The sequence below is a fragment of the Tachyglossus aculeatus genome, chromosome 4, assembly GCF_015852505.1.
Source record: "Tachyglossus aculeatus isolate mTacAcu1 chromosome 4, mTacAcu1.pri, whole genome shotgun sequence".
Classification (NCBI taxonomy): Eukaryota; Metazoa; Chordata; class Mammalia; order Monotremata; family Tachyglossidae; genus Tachyglossus; species Tachyglossus aculeatus.
Window position 1 is genome coordinate 60,983,428 of NC_052069.1, and position 15,070 is coordinate 60,998,497.

The 15,070-nt window shown below is 40.7% G+C and overlaps 1 protein-coding gene across 4 annotated transcripts in view; it reads right to left on the reverse strand.

Annotated features, from left to right (window-relative positions):
• VAV3 (vav guanine nucleotide exchange factor 3) overlaps positions 1-15,070 on the reverse strand; it is a 360,450-nt gene that overhangs the window by 114,774 nt on the left and 230,606 nt on the right. For all 4 annotated transcript variants that reach the window (XM_038744664.1, XM_038744665.1, XM_038744663.1 and 1 more), the window contains exons 16-18: positions 13,840-13,941; positions 13,335-13,435; positions 3,004-3,026 (exon numbers count right to left, since the gene is read on the reverse strand). In XM_038744664.1, coding sequence (XP_038600592.1) covers positions 3,004-3,026; positions 13,335-13,435; positions 13,840-13,941 — 226 coding nt within the window. The remainder of the gene's footprint in view (positions 1-3,003; positions 3,027-13,334; positions 13,436-13,839; positions 13,942-15,070) is intronic.

The window sequence follows — 15,070 nt, forward strand, 5'->3', positions numbered from 1 at the left end:
TTAATACTGATCTGGTGGTCCACTGAGAGGCGAGCCACCGCCTGTTCCCACTCCTGTTCTCTCAGTCCTCGATGCTCTTAGCGTGAGAAGCAATATGGCCTACTGGATAAAGCACAGGCCAGGGTTATAATCCCAGCTCCGCCACTTCTCTGCCATGTGACCTTGGGCAAGTCACTTAACTTCTCTATGCCTCAGTTCCGCCATCTGTAAAATGGGGATTAAGGCTGTGAGCCCCATGTGGGACAGGGACTGCCTCCAACATGATCTGCTTGTATCTACCCCAGTGCTTAGTACAGTGATTGGCACATAGTAAGCCCTTAACAAATACAAATATTAGTAGTAGTAGTAGAACAGTGCTCTGCACATAGCAGGTGCTCAATAACTATTATTGATGGGTTAAGGCAAGATCTTGCTACAGACTCACAGGTTCCAAAGCAATGGGCACTTGGACAAGTCATCAGTTTTATAGTACCACATGTGAAGCCCAAATTAGCTCTCATTGGCAGAAGATTGTTCCCCAATTCCCTAATTGTGTTTCAGCCAAAACCTGCATTATTATTGAAATAATTGAAAACCTAAACTGGGGCAGAGCTATGTTTACCAGAAAAGCTCATCTAGAGCAATAAATAATAATAATGGTATTTGTTAAGCGCTTGCTATGTGCCAAGCACTGTTCTAAGCCCTGGGGTAGGTACAAGGTAATCAGGTTGTCCCACATGGGGCTCACAGTCTTAATCCCCATTTTACAGATGAGGTAACTGAGGCCCACAGAAGTTGAGCGGCTTGCCCAAGGTCACACAGCAAAGTAATAATAATAATGACATTTATTAAGCGATTACTATGTGCAAAGCACTGTTCTGGAGCTGGGATTAGAACTCAGGTCCTCTGACTCCCAAGCCCGTGCTCTTTCCACTAAGCCACACTGCTTCTCCATAGGGATGGAGGAAAGATACATTTTAGATTGAGTAAGACTTCATTATCTTTATCTCATCCCATCAGTATTGCACAAAATTCCTGGCAGTCTTTGCCTTCGAAATAATTATGGAAAAGCCATGGTATTTACTTCAGCTTCATGTTAGGACTTTTTTTTAAAAAGCCAAAAGAGTACTGAAGAAGCTCACCATTAGCCAATAAATCAGTATACTACTGATGAACTCATGTAGCTATCAATCCATGTTCAAGATTCAGAATCCACTTTCTCACTGCAAAGATTAAACAAGACCCGGACAAAGGATTGACTTCCAAATCTGTTAAAAAGCAGGGGTGAATAATAATAATGATGGCATTTATTAAGCGCTTACTATGTGCAAAGCACTGTTCTAAGCACTGAGCACTGTTCTAAGCGCTGAATCAAATCAATTTGATTCAATCAATCAATTCACAATTCAATCAATGTGAATCAAACGTCCCCACAATGCATTGCAGAGTACTTCAAATTTAAGAGATTAAGAGGAGCTCACTGCCACCTAGTCTTCTGATCTATGCCAAATGTGCTGGGAAACAGGCCCAGATCTAAATTGGTGGTGGATTTTCATCAACCTTATGATTTATTTGGCAAATTTTGTACCTGCGTGCCCCATCCACCCAAGAAGGAAGCATAGTTTGACCACAGTTGTTCAGGTAGATAAAGTCAGCCTCTGCCACAACTACTGCCCTCCCAGGAGTCTCTGTCTGAATTTCCAGCCTTTTTCTTTTGTCATCCCTAACTATTTCCATGCCCTAACAGTCAGAATATCAGGTAGAATCAGTTGGCTTAAGGTAACATATTGAGTGTCACTGCTCACCCTTGAAGACCATAACATGTCACCTTGCTGGACTCTCCATTATTCAGTCAGGTGGTACGAGGTCATTTTCACCATCTGGCTGAATACCACCTTCTCAAATATATGGATTAAACAAATGGATCTGGTTCAAAAAGTCTCTGATTTACATGAAATAGGCAATGTGCTTCTGAAGACAAACTTGCATAGATATGTTTACATACAGATGGTATTCACTTTGAGGCTCCCAAGCACTGTACTAAGTGCTTGAAAAGTACAATTCAGCAATAAAGAGAGACAGTCCCTGCCCACAACTGGCTTACAGCCTAGAAGGGGGGAGACAGACATCAAAACAAGTAAACAGGCATAAATAGCATAAAAATAAATAGAATTATATATACACATCAAAACAAGTAAACAGACATTAATCTAAATAAATGGAACTATAGATACATACATATAAACACAAGTTCTGTAGAGCGGGGAGGGGGGCTAGAGCATAGGGAGCGAGTCAGGGAGATGGGGAGGGGAGGGGGACGATTCACATGCGTTATGGGACAAAGAATATTTTTCTTTATTAGAATATATACTATTTCCAGAATATTTGAAAGATCAGTAATAGTCTCAAAATCTGGGGGACGGCACAGGCGGTTTCCATGCTTCTGGGTTGATTTGCAATCTAGGCTAAGGTATAGGGCATGAGTACCACCATCATGCTAGAAGACCCATTTATAAACTTCCTATTTTCTAGATTGATTGCCCTTTTCACAAGGACAGGGTCACTGCCAGGGCATGGTGACTCTGAATGGAATTTGGAAAAGCCTTTTTGCCTAAAGTCAATTTTTTGTAAACCTCACTTCTAAAGTGAAAAGCAGACCATGGCTGCAGAACTGTAGGTATCTACACTTTATTGCCACACACTACTGCTCTGCGACTTGATAAAAAAAAAATTGCAAAGAGTTAGTCTTCAGATGCAAACCGTTGCCTAGAAGCACTGCAGAAATCTTCCAAGTTGTGCTTTCACATTTTCCTCTTACTCTCCAGCAACTTCACCCAACTACTTAAAAAAATTCCCATCCCACATCATTAAAATGCATTTTACTCTTTATTCTTGAAATTTTGTGGCTAAACTCTAACCGCTCAAAAAGAATGCATAATGCACAACTTTAAAAACACATTATGTTCCAATTAGCAAATAATCTACGAAGCAATAGAATGTTTGAAGTCAAAATTTTAATCTTACCTCTTGTGGCAAGGTCCCAGCCTCTGAAACAAATGTAAAAATCGGCATTGTCAATGGAGGTAATGGTGTTTAGTTAGCAATCTCAGCCTGTGCTCTGCTGCCTGGCAAATACTTCTGCTTTGTGTTCCTAACTGATACCTGTAATAGGTTTCCAAGGCCCTGAGGCTGGGCTAGTTCTTATTTTGCAATCCGGGTTCTCTTACCTTATTGGTTCTTGTCTGGCATCAGTGACTCATTGCTTTAAATGGCTTGCATCTAGGTGCTACTTAGCCTTCTGAATTGCTTATTAAGCAATGCCAGGTGATTAAACTACACAAAGCACTCGCAGGAATGAACTTTCTGCAGTGAATTCACAAGCTAAAAACGAATCCATTTCTAGGATCATAAGCATGAAAACCTGGTCTCAGGAATGCAAACACAATCAACTTCAGAAAGTTCCCGGGCTTAAATACACCAGCAGCCTTCTATTAAAAATGGTCAGCTCCCATGTTTACTCTTCAACAGTAAATGTAAATGTGACCTAAAAAGAGTGATTAAGGAATGGAGGATTGGACTGGATTGCAAATATTTCCCGACCTTTTTTACAACCTGGAGAAAGTCAGTGAATCGCCCTTGACAGCACTTTATTGACTATAAAAAGAGATAATTAGGCTTACCTAGACTTCAGGCATTATGAGATGCTGACTAATAGAAAGTGCTTTGAGATCTTCTGTTGACTATTGCAGCAGAAGGGCAGAAGATCATTACAAGAGAAGTGTGGCAAAACTGTTCTTTTTACTGACAGTTATTAGCCAGGTTCCCAAGGCCTCTCTCTTCTCCCATTCAATATCAAGAATCAATCAATCACTCAATCAATGCAGAGCACCATACTAAGCACTTAAGAAAGTACACTAAAACAGAATTGGTAGATGTGATTCAAGATTAAGTGCTTAGTATGGAGCTCTGCACACAGTAAGCACTCAAAAAATATGATTGAATGAATGAATGATCCCTGGAGGGAACAGACATTAAAATATATTACGGATAGGGGAAATAGAGAACCAGAATATTTATGTAAGTATTGTGAGGCTGGAGTAATAAAGTGCTTAAGGGGTGCACAGTTCATAGCTGATGCAGACGTGAGGGTGGTTAGGGGAAATAAAGGGCTTAGTCTGGGAAGGCCTCTTGGAGGTGATGTGGGCAACTTAACTTTAGGGCCTTCCAGCCAGTAATGGAAAATAATGTTATCTTAACCCTGGTCCATATGCTCCCATCAAGAATGGTTCCATATGGAGAAAGGGTGAAGATATCAAAAGTCACAGCATACCAGTGCTCCAGGCAAGAAGGGAAGATCCAAATGGGAAGCCCACTGGAGGGCCCTGACCCAGGAGATCTAGGAGGCAGCAGTAATTACGGAAGACAACACCCAATCAGCTGTTACAGCTTCATATAGCCCGAATCTGCCTGGGGCTTCCCTCATCTTGGCATTTTGTTTCTATTTCTGTGTTTTGGTGGGAAGGGTGGGTGGAACTAGAAGAAAGACTATTAGCTAGGCTAATCCACACCTCCAAGGAGAAAAATCAATCTTTCCTTACCCTCCCTATGCCTCCTCCTGCCACTTCCCTCCTTAGCCATACTAGAGCTGACAGAATCTCAGACTGTCTTCCTCTCCTTTTCTCTTCTGTCTAAAGAAGACATTTTTGCCAGCCTGTACAGTATGTTTTCAGTTTCAATACAGTAGGTGAGGTTGGCTACCTGGACTGAGGCAGGTGGCTCCTGGGCCCACTTTTTAGCATGGCCTAATGGATAGAGCATGAGCCTAAGAGTCAGAAGGACCTGAGTTCTAATCCTGGCTCCGCCACTTATCTGTTTTGGGAGCTTGGGCAAATCCCTTCACCACTCTGCTTCAGTTCCCTCATCTGTAAAATAGGGATTTAAGACTATTACCAGAACATGGCTCCTTGAGAGGGATAAACATTCCAATTTTTGTCACCATTAAAATCCATTTCAGTCCAACGTATGACTCCTAAACCCCTCCCGTTCTCACCTAACTGCCATAGCAGTCATCCATTGGAAGAAAATGCCATGGGATCTGTTTTTTCCCATCTCCTGAATACTAGCATATTAAATTCCCATAGGCCACACTAAACTCCTTTGGAACTCCTGGCAGGTTTCCCCACAACGTGCTAGCGCAAAAGAAATGTTGAAGAAAAAGGCATGATGCTAACTTGGGCCCTCAGTTTCCTAAGTAAAGGAACTGTGAAAGTCTCAGACCCATACGAACCATTTTTAATTTTTGTTTTTTTGTTTTTCAACCCATGAATCAAAAAGAAAATCATTAACATATCCCTTAGAAACCCTGTTCCTGGTTGCAGTCTTGCAGTTATTTCATTTGCTTCCTCCGGACAACTAGTGCTCTCGCATGATAGACAACATCCATCACCTCTTAGAAGTACTCAGGCCTTGGGACTGCTTTCTCCAAACCAGTACGCAATAGGGCTGTGCCCAATTGTGCCCGGAGACCTGAAGGCTGAATGGTGTGGGGAGAGGAAGAAAGAAGGCTTCTAGGCTAAGATCTTCCTCTGAAAATCTCTTTCATTCCTCTTGTGAAGTTTCCTGTGAAGTAATTCCATTCTTCGAGTGTCCAAAAAGTTTGTCATTCTCAACTTGTCTTCAGCCTGAAGCTTTCTTCTAAGGCTTTAACTGATCACACAGGAAAATGTCCTTGCCCTTTCAGGACTCCATCCCAAAGGAGCTCCATCAGAACCACAGGGTGCCAGAACTGAACATTCTTTCATCATGTTCCTACTGATCCGGTGCAATGCAGAAGCTGAAAGTGGTTTAGGTGATTGCTGCATCTGCAGCCTCCACCATCAGACTCAATGTCAGAGCAAGGTCCTCTATTCATATTTGTTTGAAAGGCGATTTTCGGGCAGGCTCCAGACAGTCCTTTAAAAATTAATTTCCTACTATAAAAAATGTTGCCCTATCCTTCTCCTTCCTACACAAACAACTTTTACCTTATATTACAGTATTTGCTCAGCCTCTAGTGAGGGATTTGACTGTTTCTTGAAGCTAAAAAATGTGAAGTGTGCCAAGAGGGACAAAAATCTCTTGAATGGACTACAGAAATGTGATTACTGTTATTGCTGTTATTTTGTCAGTGTGAGCTCAATATGAGAAGCAATTTGGCTTACTGGATAGAGCATGAGCGTGGGAGTCAAAAGGACCTGGGTTCTAATCCTGCCTCCTCCACATGTCTGCTGTGTGAACTTGGGCAAGTCGCTTAACTTCTCTGGGTCTCAGTTACCTCATCTGTAAAATGGGGAATAGACTGTGAGCCCCATGTGGGACAGGGACTGTGTCCAACCTGATTAACTTGTATCTACCCCAACACTTAGAACAGTACTCAGACCATAGTAAGTGCTTAACGAGTGCTATTATTATATTTATATGACTAAATTTATTTATTATCATTATCATTATTATTATTATTAAGCAGTGCACTAAGGGCTGAGGTAAGATACAAGATAATCAGGTTGGACACAGTACCTGTCCCACATGGGGCTCACAGTCTATGTGTAAAGTGTTCAAAGAAGCCAAAGAGACCACTAAGTACGGAATGGACAGGCAGAATCAATCAATGCACTAAGAAAAAATGCTGACTCAAGATCTCATTTGACAAAATGCATGAACTGCAAATCTATTTGGAATAAAACCTCTCTAAAACTCATCTTGAATAATACGTTAGAACCAATAAGAAAATAACCTATTTTCAACCAATTTACCAAAAGGTGGAGTGAATGCGTCTCCTCTGCTTATTTTTTATTAAGGAACTAGTTTGATAACAAAGAATAAAGGGACTTTATTATTTACCTGTTAAGCTTATTAATTAAATATTGGGCCACAAAAAGAGCTTTTGGATTATGAAACCAATATTCAGCCAAATGGAAACTGGTTTACTATCTTTGTTGCGCAAAACTCCTGGAATCATGTTGATTCAATGTTGAGATACAATGAATTTCATGCAAAGTCTTATTACTGATGCTAGAAGGCAGATGAAGCAATATACAATGCCACAGTTTTCATCTGCCAATTAACAGAAGATTCTGATACTAAACATCAGAAAGTGCAAATAAGAAAATGAAATCTGCATTGGTTACATACTAATGGAGAAGAGATTTGCATTCTGACTCCAGGGAAAGTGCCATAAAGTACCCAACTCTAGTAGCATCTTCTCTTGGAATTTACCTTTCTTTAAGCAATGAAAACACAATGCAGGCAACACTGGGGATGATCCAGAGGTAAAAAGAACTTCAACGATATACTGGGCAGGAAGAGAAGCAATGATATTCTCTTTTGGCCTGCAGTAAAGGGTTACTCTGTCAAGATGTTTCATTGTAAGGAGCGGGGGCTGGCTCAAGGTGAACCTTGGCCCTGATTCAACTTGCTGAGAATCCCGAGCATAGAGGAGAGTGAACCTATTATTAAGTTCAGAAAGGTCTAGCAGTGCAATTTCAAACCTGGATATTTGTTGGTCAGATGAGGCTGCCATGGAAAGTTTGGAAGAAGGCCAAAATCAGAAAAGCCAGATATGAAGTACAGCGTAGATCCGCTTGCCTTGAAATTTGATGAGAATCTTGACCCTAAAACGCAAACTGCCATTCATTATCACCTGTATTCTGCAACTCCAAAACTGCCTTTCAACTGACAGAATTTCCATCACAAGGGCAGGGACTAATCCAATAAACTGACAGCATTCCTCTTATTTGTGCAAATGCTCTTAAGTCATTATTCTGTCATAAAAATAGCTTAATATGAATGAAGTGCTGCCCAAACACAAATCAGGATTTATCTTGCAAGGACTTCTGGATTTTGTTGAAATTCTTCCATTGGCAGGTCTCGTTATAGTCCTCTGAAGCCAGCAAGGTCAACTGGGCTCTGGTAGGCTCTTGACAGCAATGAGATAGTTTCCACAGTCAGCCTCCTTCCTGTTCTTCTTGAAGAGGGTGATGGTTTAATCCCAAAACCTCACTCCCTTTCTTCAGTATTCCATACTTTGAGGAAAGCTCATGCAGACATCAGGCTCTTGGATCTCCTTTGTAGTTCTAAATCTGGGCACCTCACCACTCTTCTGGTTTTAACTGCACTGAAGAATTTGTTAAGTGCTGGACGGGTTTTGCCTTTGGATGATTGCTTGTCTCAAGCCTTCCAAACCTCTCCAGAGTATCAAGGGATATATCAAATGACCTCACACCTATCCCTAAGGCAGAAGCTCTCCACAACCTTTATCATATGATAGATGAGATCAGGATATAGTGATTAGTTGGAATTATTATTAATAAGAATAATAATACTAATGATAATTATGGTATTTGTTAAGCACTTACTATGTGCCAGGCACTGTTCTAAGCACTGGGGTAGATACAAGATAATTGGCTTGGACACAGTTCCACACGGGGCTCACAGTCAATCCCCATTTTACAGATGAGGGAACTGAGGCACAGAGAAGGTAAGTGACTCATCCAAGGTCACACTGCAGACAAGTGGCAGAGCCAGTATTAAAACCCATGACCTTCTATCAGGCTCATGCTTTATCCACGAGGCCACGCTACTTCCCTAACTCTTTAAAAGAGTTATAGACTCAGACTGGACATATAAAATATGATTATGCTTGTAAAAACCCATTAAGATATGGATCTTGGCCATTCATTGAAGTCGGACACTGACTTTCTGCTTCATATGGCATTTCCAACCGATGATGTAAACTTGGTTTTCAATAGGTTTCTACTTAACAAAAGTTAGCAAATACTACCAGCCCTCTTCTGAAGAAAAGCTGGCACGAGGTCATGAAAGAATGGCGTCACAAGTGAGTCAGGGATAAAGTTAAGACTATGACCCCCATTCTCACCACTTCATTCCTCTGCACGTATGGCTTTTCCCATTAGAATAATCCTTTTCTGCCAATAATTATCACTGGTACCTATCCATCAACCAGTCAATGGTATTTATTGAATGTTGGCTGGGTTCAGAGCACTCTACTAAGCACTTGGGAGAGTACAATACAATAGAGTTGATAGACATAATCCCTGTCCACAAGAAGTTTACAGAATAGACCAGGGAGGGACAGACATAGAAATACTTTAGACAGGGGAAATGACATTAAAAATAAGGGAAATGGCAGGGTAAAGGATATATACATAAGGATAAGGATCTATACATAAGTGCTGTGGTCGGGGTGAACATCAGCTTCTTAAAGGGTTCAGATCCAAGTGCACAAGTGATGCAGAAGGGAAAGCAAGTAGGGAAAATGAGGTCATAGTCGAGGAAGGCCTCTTGGAAAAGATATGACTTTAGTAGGGTTTTGAAGATAGGAAGAGTAGTCACCTGTCATATCTGAAGGGGAAGGGAGTTCCAGACTGGGGGAGGATTTCATTCATTCATTCAATCAATCATATTTATTGAGCACTTACTGTGTTCAGAGCACTGTACTAAGTGCTTGGGAAGTACAAGTTGGCAACATATGGAGATGGTCCCTACCCAACAACAGGCTCACAGTCTAAAAGGGGGAGACAGACAATAAAACAAAACATGTGGACAGGTGTCAAGTCATCAGAACAAGTAGAATTAAAGCTAGATGCACATCATTAGTGGGCAAGCGGTCTGCAGTGAGACAAAGATCCACGTACAATGAGGATGTCGGTATCAAAGGAGCAAATTGTGTGGGCTGGGTTGTAGCAGGAGACCAGAGGGATAGCGTAGGAGGGGGAGAGCTGATTGAGTGCCTTAAAGCTGATGGTAAGCTGAGTTTGCTTGATGCAGAAGTGAATGGGCAAATGCCTAGTTTTTCTACTACACATCATGTGGATTCAATAAGGTATCAGTACGTTTCCATTGTTCTCTTATGTCTTTCCCAGGGAATCCTGCCATGATGCTGACTACTTTCCAGAATCTCAGTGCTGGTTTGCCAAATAATGTTATATCAGTCAATCGAATTATATGTGGTTAATGCTAATGAAACTGGTCTAGAAGCCAACAGAGAGTGAGTGCGCATGGGTATGTGTGTGTGCACAGTCACATTTTCTAGGGGGATTTCAGGCACACTGATGTTGAAATCTGGATTTGTATTTTCATTAATGATTCCTCCTCTGTAAAATGGGGATTCGATACCTATTCTCCCTGCCCCAAGACTGTGAGCACTGTGTTGGACAGGGACAGCAATGGACCTGATGATTTTTTATCTATCCCAGCACTTAGTTCACTGCCTGAAACATAATAAATGCTTATCAAATATCACAGTGACTATCATTTTATTAATATTATAATTATTATTATTTGTATGGAGTTGAGGATGGACCAGTCCACCTATTCTGCCAGCACTTCCTTTCAAGGGATTTGGTGTGGGTCGTTTTAAGCAGTTCAGGCTGAACACTGGAGAGACTAACTCCTGGGGTGACCCCCAGTAGAGATGAAAGGAATTTGCATTTTGTTTCTCAGACTAATTGAAATGTAATTTAAAGCACATTTGTCGTTAGGGACAGAGAAGAACCACTAATCACTTTCATCAATCACAACACTAATTATTGGGGTATCAGGCATAGGCCCCTCATACTGCATCCCCCACTGGTGGATAGAGATGTTTTCCCTATGGAACTGCTTCTCTCGGATCCGCTGAGAAAGCTGCAGCAGCTGCTCTAGCTATGGGGGTCACTTATGGCTGCAGCTGTGACTGTTGGACTCTGATCGACAAGACCCCCTGCCTCCGCTCCTCTAATAACAATGCCTTGCAGATTCTTTGATTCTGTCTGTTTCTACCATGTGTATATAAGCCCTTGTCTTACACTGTTTTAGTATTTTTAACATTTCATTTCTCCTGATTACTCTGGCGTCAGTCCCCACTTTTATTCTTGGTCTGTGAACATCCTGATGGCCAGAAAAAGTGATTAATCCCCACGGCTGTACAATTCCCCAGTGCTTAGTACAGTGTTTAATTCACCTAATAAATACTACTTCTATTACTACTATTGCCATTTGGGGAGAACATTATAAAGTACCATAAAGCCCCCAAGCAACAGAATGTCTTCGTTTTAAATAGAAATAAAAGTCTGTTTCCGTGAACTAAATTATTACACAAAGTCTGACACTGAATTTCTTATTCTTGTTGCCCACACAAGTTCAATTAATAGACTGTTGGGGTTCTCTGTTCTGCTGTCACTGCCTCTTCCTTTCTTGCTGCCCATTTTAGGTCATTTCACTAATAATAATAGTAATTTTGATATTTGTTAAGGGCTTACTATGTGCCACGGACTGTTCTAAGTGCTGGGGTAGATACAAGATAATCGGGTTGGACACAGTCCCTGCACCACATAATGGTTCACGGTCTTAATCCCCATTTCACAGATTAGGTAACAGGCACAGAGAAGTTAAATGACTTGCCCAAGTTCACACAACAGACAATGGAGGAGCTGGGGTGAGAACCAGGTCATCTTGACTCCCCAAGCCCATGCTCTTTCCACTAGGCCATGCCGCTTCTCATAAGCAGCATAGCAGAGGTAGAAAAAGTAAATAGGTGGCATTCAAAATGACCCTTCTTGTCATCTGTTAGTGAGAAAGGGCTGAAAGGATTGACAAAAATTGGTTTTCCTTATTTGGTACAAGTCAATTATTCATGCTACAATTGCTCTTCACTGCAGATGATTAATTATTGGCCAACAATATACTTTCTTCTTTATACTGTCTTATGATTCGTGGTACTCAATATATAGGAAATCAATTATGGTTAGCCAATATGATGTCATACCTTCTGTTTTAAATGCCTGCACTTAACCACGTTCTCTACCTCAGAAATGGCTTGCCTGCCATTTCTTTCAGGACTAACAAAGTTGGATAGAAGCAGTGTGGCTTAGTGGAATGAGCATGGGCTTGAGAGTCAGAGGACATGGGTTCTAATCCCAGCACTGCCACTTGTCTGCTGTGTGACCTTGGGCAAGGCACTTATCTTCTCTGTGCCTCAGTTACTTCATCTATAAAATGGGAATTAAGACTGCGAGCCCCATGTGGGACAACCTGATTACCATGTATCTACCCCAGTGCTTAGAACAGTGCTTGTCACATTGTAAGCGCTTAAATACCATTATTATTATTATTATTACCCTTTGAACTCAAACTGGTAAAAAAATAATTTTGTGTATTCAAAGTTTCAGGAGTTTTTTGTACCTTCTTAGTGAACAACACAGCTCAAGAAACTCAGGGGAAAAGGAGGAAAAAAGAGAAAGAAGAAAGAGACAGTAAAAAGAAGGGAAGCAAGGAGGCCCAAGAGCAGCTAGGCTGGATAAAAGGGTAATGAATGCATGAGACCAAGCATGCAAAAACGTCTTGGGTGCCTGACTGTCTCAAGGTACAAAAATGTGACTTTATTTTTAAAAAATCAGGCCAAAAGATTTAAATAAAATCCATAAAGAACATTCTGTGCCTTTGATGTTGAAAAATGATAATTTATTCAATTCATTAATTCATGAATTAGTCTACGTGAGACTTTTGCAGCTAACAACTGAGCAACATTATTGAGTTGAACTTTTGGGAGAATTTTGGAGAAATCTGAGAATCCAAGAAATCCAAGTTTCTTTTTGTAAAATTTCTTGTCTTCCACAAAGGGTTTGGATCTGTGACCATTTGATATTCACCCCACAGCACTTTGTACATATCTTTAAATTATATATTATAAATTATTTGTATTAATGTCTGCCTCCCCTTCTAGACTCAGCTAGTTATGGGTCTGTTAGCTCTGTTGTATTGTACTCTCCCAAACGCTTAATTCAGTGCCAAGGACATAGTAAGTGCTCAATAAATACCATGATTGATTGAAAAAGATCAGTCTTTATAGGAGAATATATCTATGTATTTAGCTGTAGGTAAAGCAGCACACACAATTTGGTTTTATACAATCTAGGTTTTCTCCTGGAAGCTTTACCCCTCTAACATTTTACTTTGATTTAGATACCTAGCTTTCTTTGTGTAGATAACACTACTGTCGGCAGAATTCTATCTATGTAGGAAAGCATTGCTTAAAAGAGCAGTGGGCTGTGTGGACTTGTGTGCACATGAAGATAGTTTCTTACTGCACTAATACATGTGCCTCATTCAAGGTCTGTCTCTGTTTTCAAACCTGCCTCATTAGTATGAATAAAAGTCACATGAATTTTAAACAGTCTCCTAATTGTGCTTATAAATGTAGATTTCTAAAGTATCTATGTTATAATAAACACAAATTAAAGCTAAATTAAGCCTTAATTATATTCAGTAAGTTTTATGTCCTAATTAAAAGCAGGATCACAACAATAAAATTGACTTACCACCTGAATTAACTCTGCCACAATTGTCTAATCTTCCCAAACATTCTTTGTGTGCTCTGGCTCCACACTTGGAGCATAAATAGCCTTGAAAAAATGTTCCTCTGAAAAGTAAAATTAGAGAGTGATACATTAAAGGTGATAAATTCTGAGGACTTAAAATTGTTAGTTCAAAGGAACAAAGAGTCACTATAGATGCTATCCCAAGTTATTCTGTTGAGGAACAATTCAACTGAGAGGTCAAGAAACTCTGCCCAGGCTGTCCACAAATAATCTCTAATTGAATGTCTAAAAACCTCCAATCTGCCGGCCTTCCTCAGGAGCCTTCTAAATTCAAACTGAAAGGATTTATCGGTCTTTCCAAAGACCACACTGCGTCTCGGACCCTTGACAACAGAACAGCAGAGCATGGGATATTCAAAACCCAATGTTATTTCAAACGACTCAAGTAACCTAAATTTGGTTGTCAAAAAATGAGCATCTTACTCATCTACTGAACAATGCTTACCTCAAGAGCATCTGACAAGCTTTACAGGATGTGACTCGGGTGAAGGTGTGCATTTTGAAGTCATGAAAATTTGAATCCGCATTGTCCGGCCTTATGTTAGACCTAGAAAAGAGCAGTTTGTCAGGGTGTTTTGAAATGCAGAGCATTTAGGTGTTCACTGAGAATCTATCCAACCGAAGGTGGAATGGATACTGTTCAGTTGTTTCATATTTATGTTTTCTTAAAATTCAGGCAAAAATGTAATGTGTAGGCCAAAGCAATTCCCAATAACTTGCACAAGTTATGTCTAGGAGATGACATTGTTTCCCCAGATTTTCCCAGGTAAATAAAAACCATTCAAAGGAACACATAAGAAATTTAGGATTTCATAAGATAAAAAATGGTTGTCAAAAACAGCCAAGAGAATCATCATTCCAAAAGTTAGTTCCAATTCCCTTGAAAACATCAATTAACACAATCAACACTCATCCACAACACCTGTGGGGGGACAAAAATTAAGGTAGTTTATTGTTTCTTCCTAATGACCTTAGTCCAGAAACAGCCATTAGGGATGGGAATTGTAGTACCTCAGAAATCTTCTCTCAACAGACTCACTGGCTGTACCCCTCTAACATTTTACTTTGATTTAGATATCTAGCCTTCTTTGTGTAGATAACACTACTGTCGGTAGAATTCTATCTATATAGGAAAGCATTACTTAAAAGAGCAGTGGGCCATGTGGACTTGTGTGCACGTGAAGACATCCAAGGATCTGGTGACATCCACTAACTAGTTCATCTTTCCCTACTTAGTTTTAACCAACCTCAGCTCATTTACATTCCCTCGGGAGAGCATTTTGGAGGCTGATCGAGGGGATTGCCCCCACATTGACTGGAGAGTGACACTGCCTTAGTTCTACCTCCAAGACACCAGCCATCATTGCATCTCTCTAAAGACAGAGCCTCATATATTGCTCCACTTTCAGCCCCATTCCCCACTCCTCTACATTGCAGGTCGCCCAGGATAGATCCCAGAGTTCCTGATGGCTGGGGATGGAGTGAGAGGGCCTGGACAAATGGGTCAAATTCTGATGCCAATCAGAAACCCTGACCTAAGGCACAGAAGTTATTACTGTTCATATGACTTCAACTTAAAATCTATTACTTCAATGGTACTGCATTGGAACAGAAACTATCAGCATCCTCTAGACTAGACTGTGGGCAGGGCATGTGTCTAAACAAGTCTGCTATAT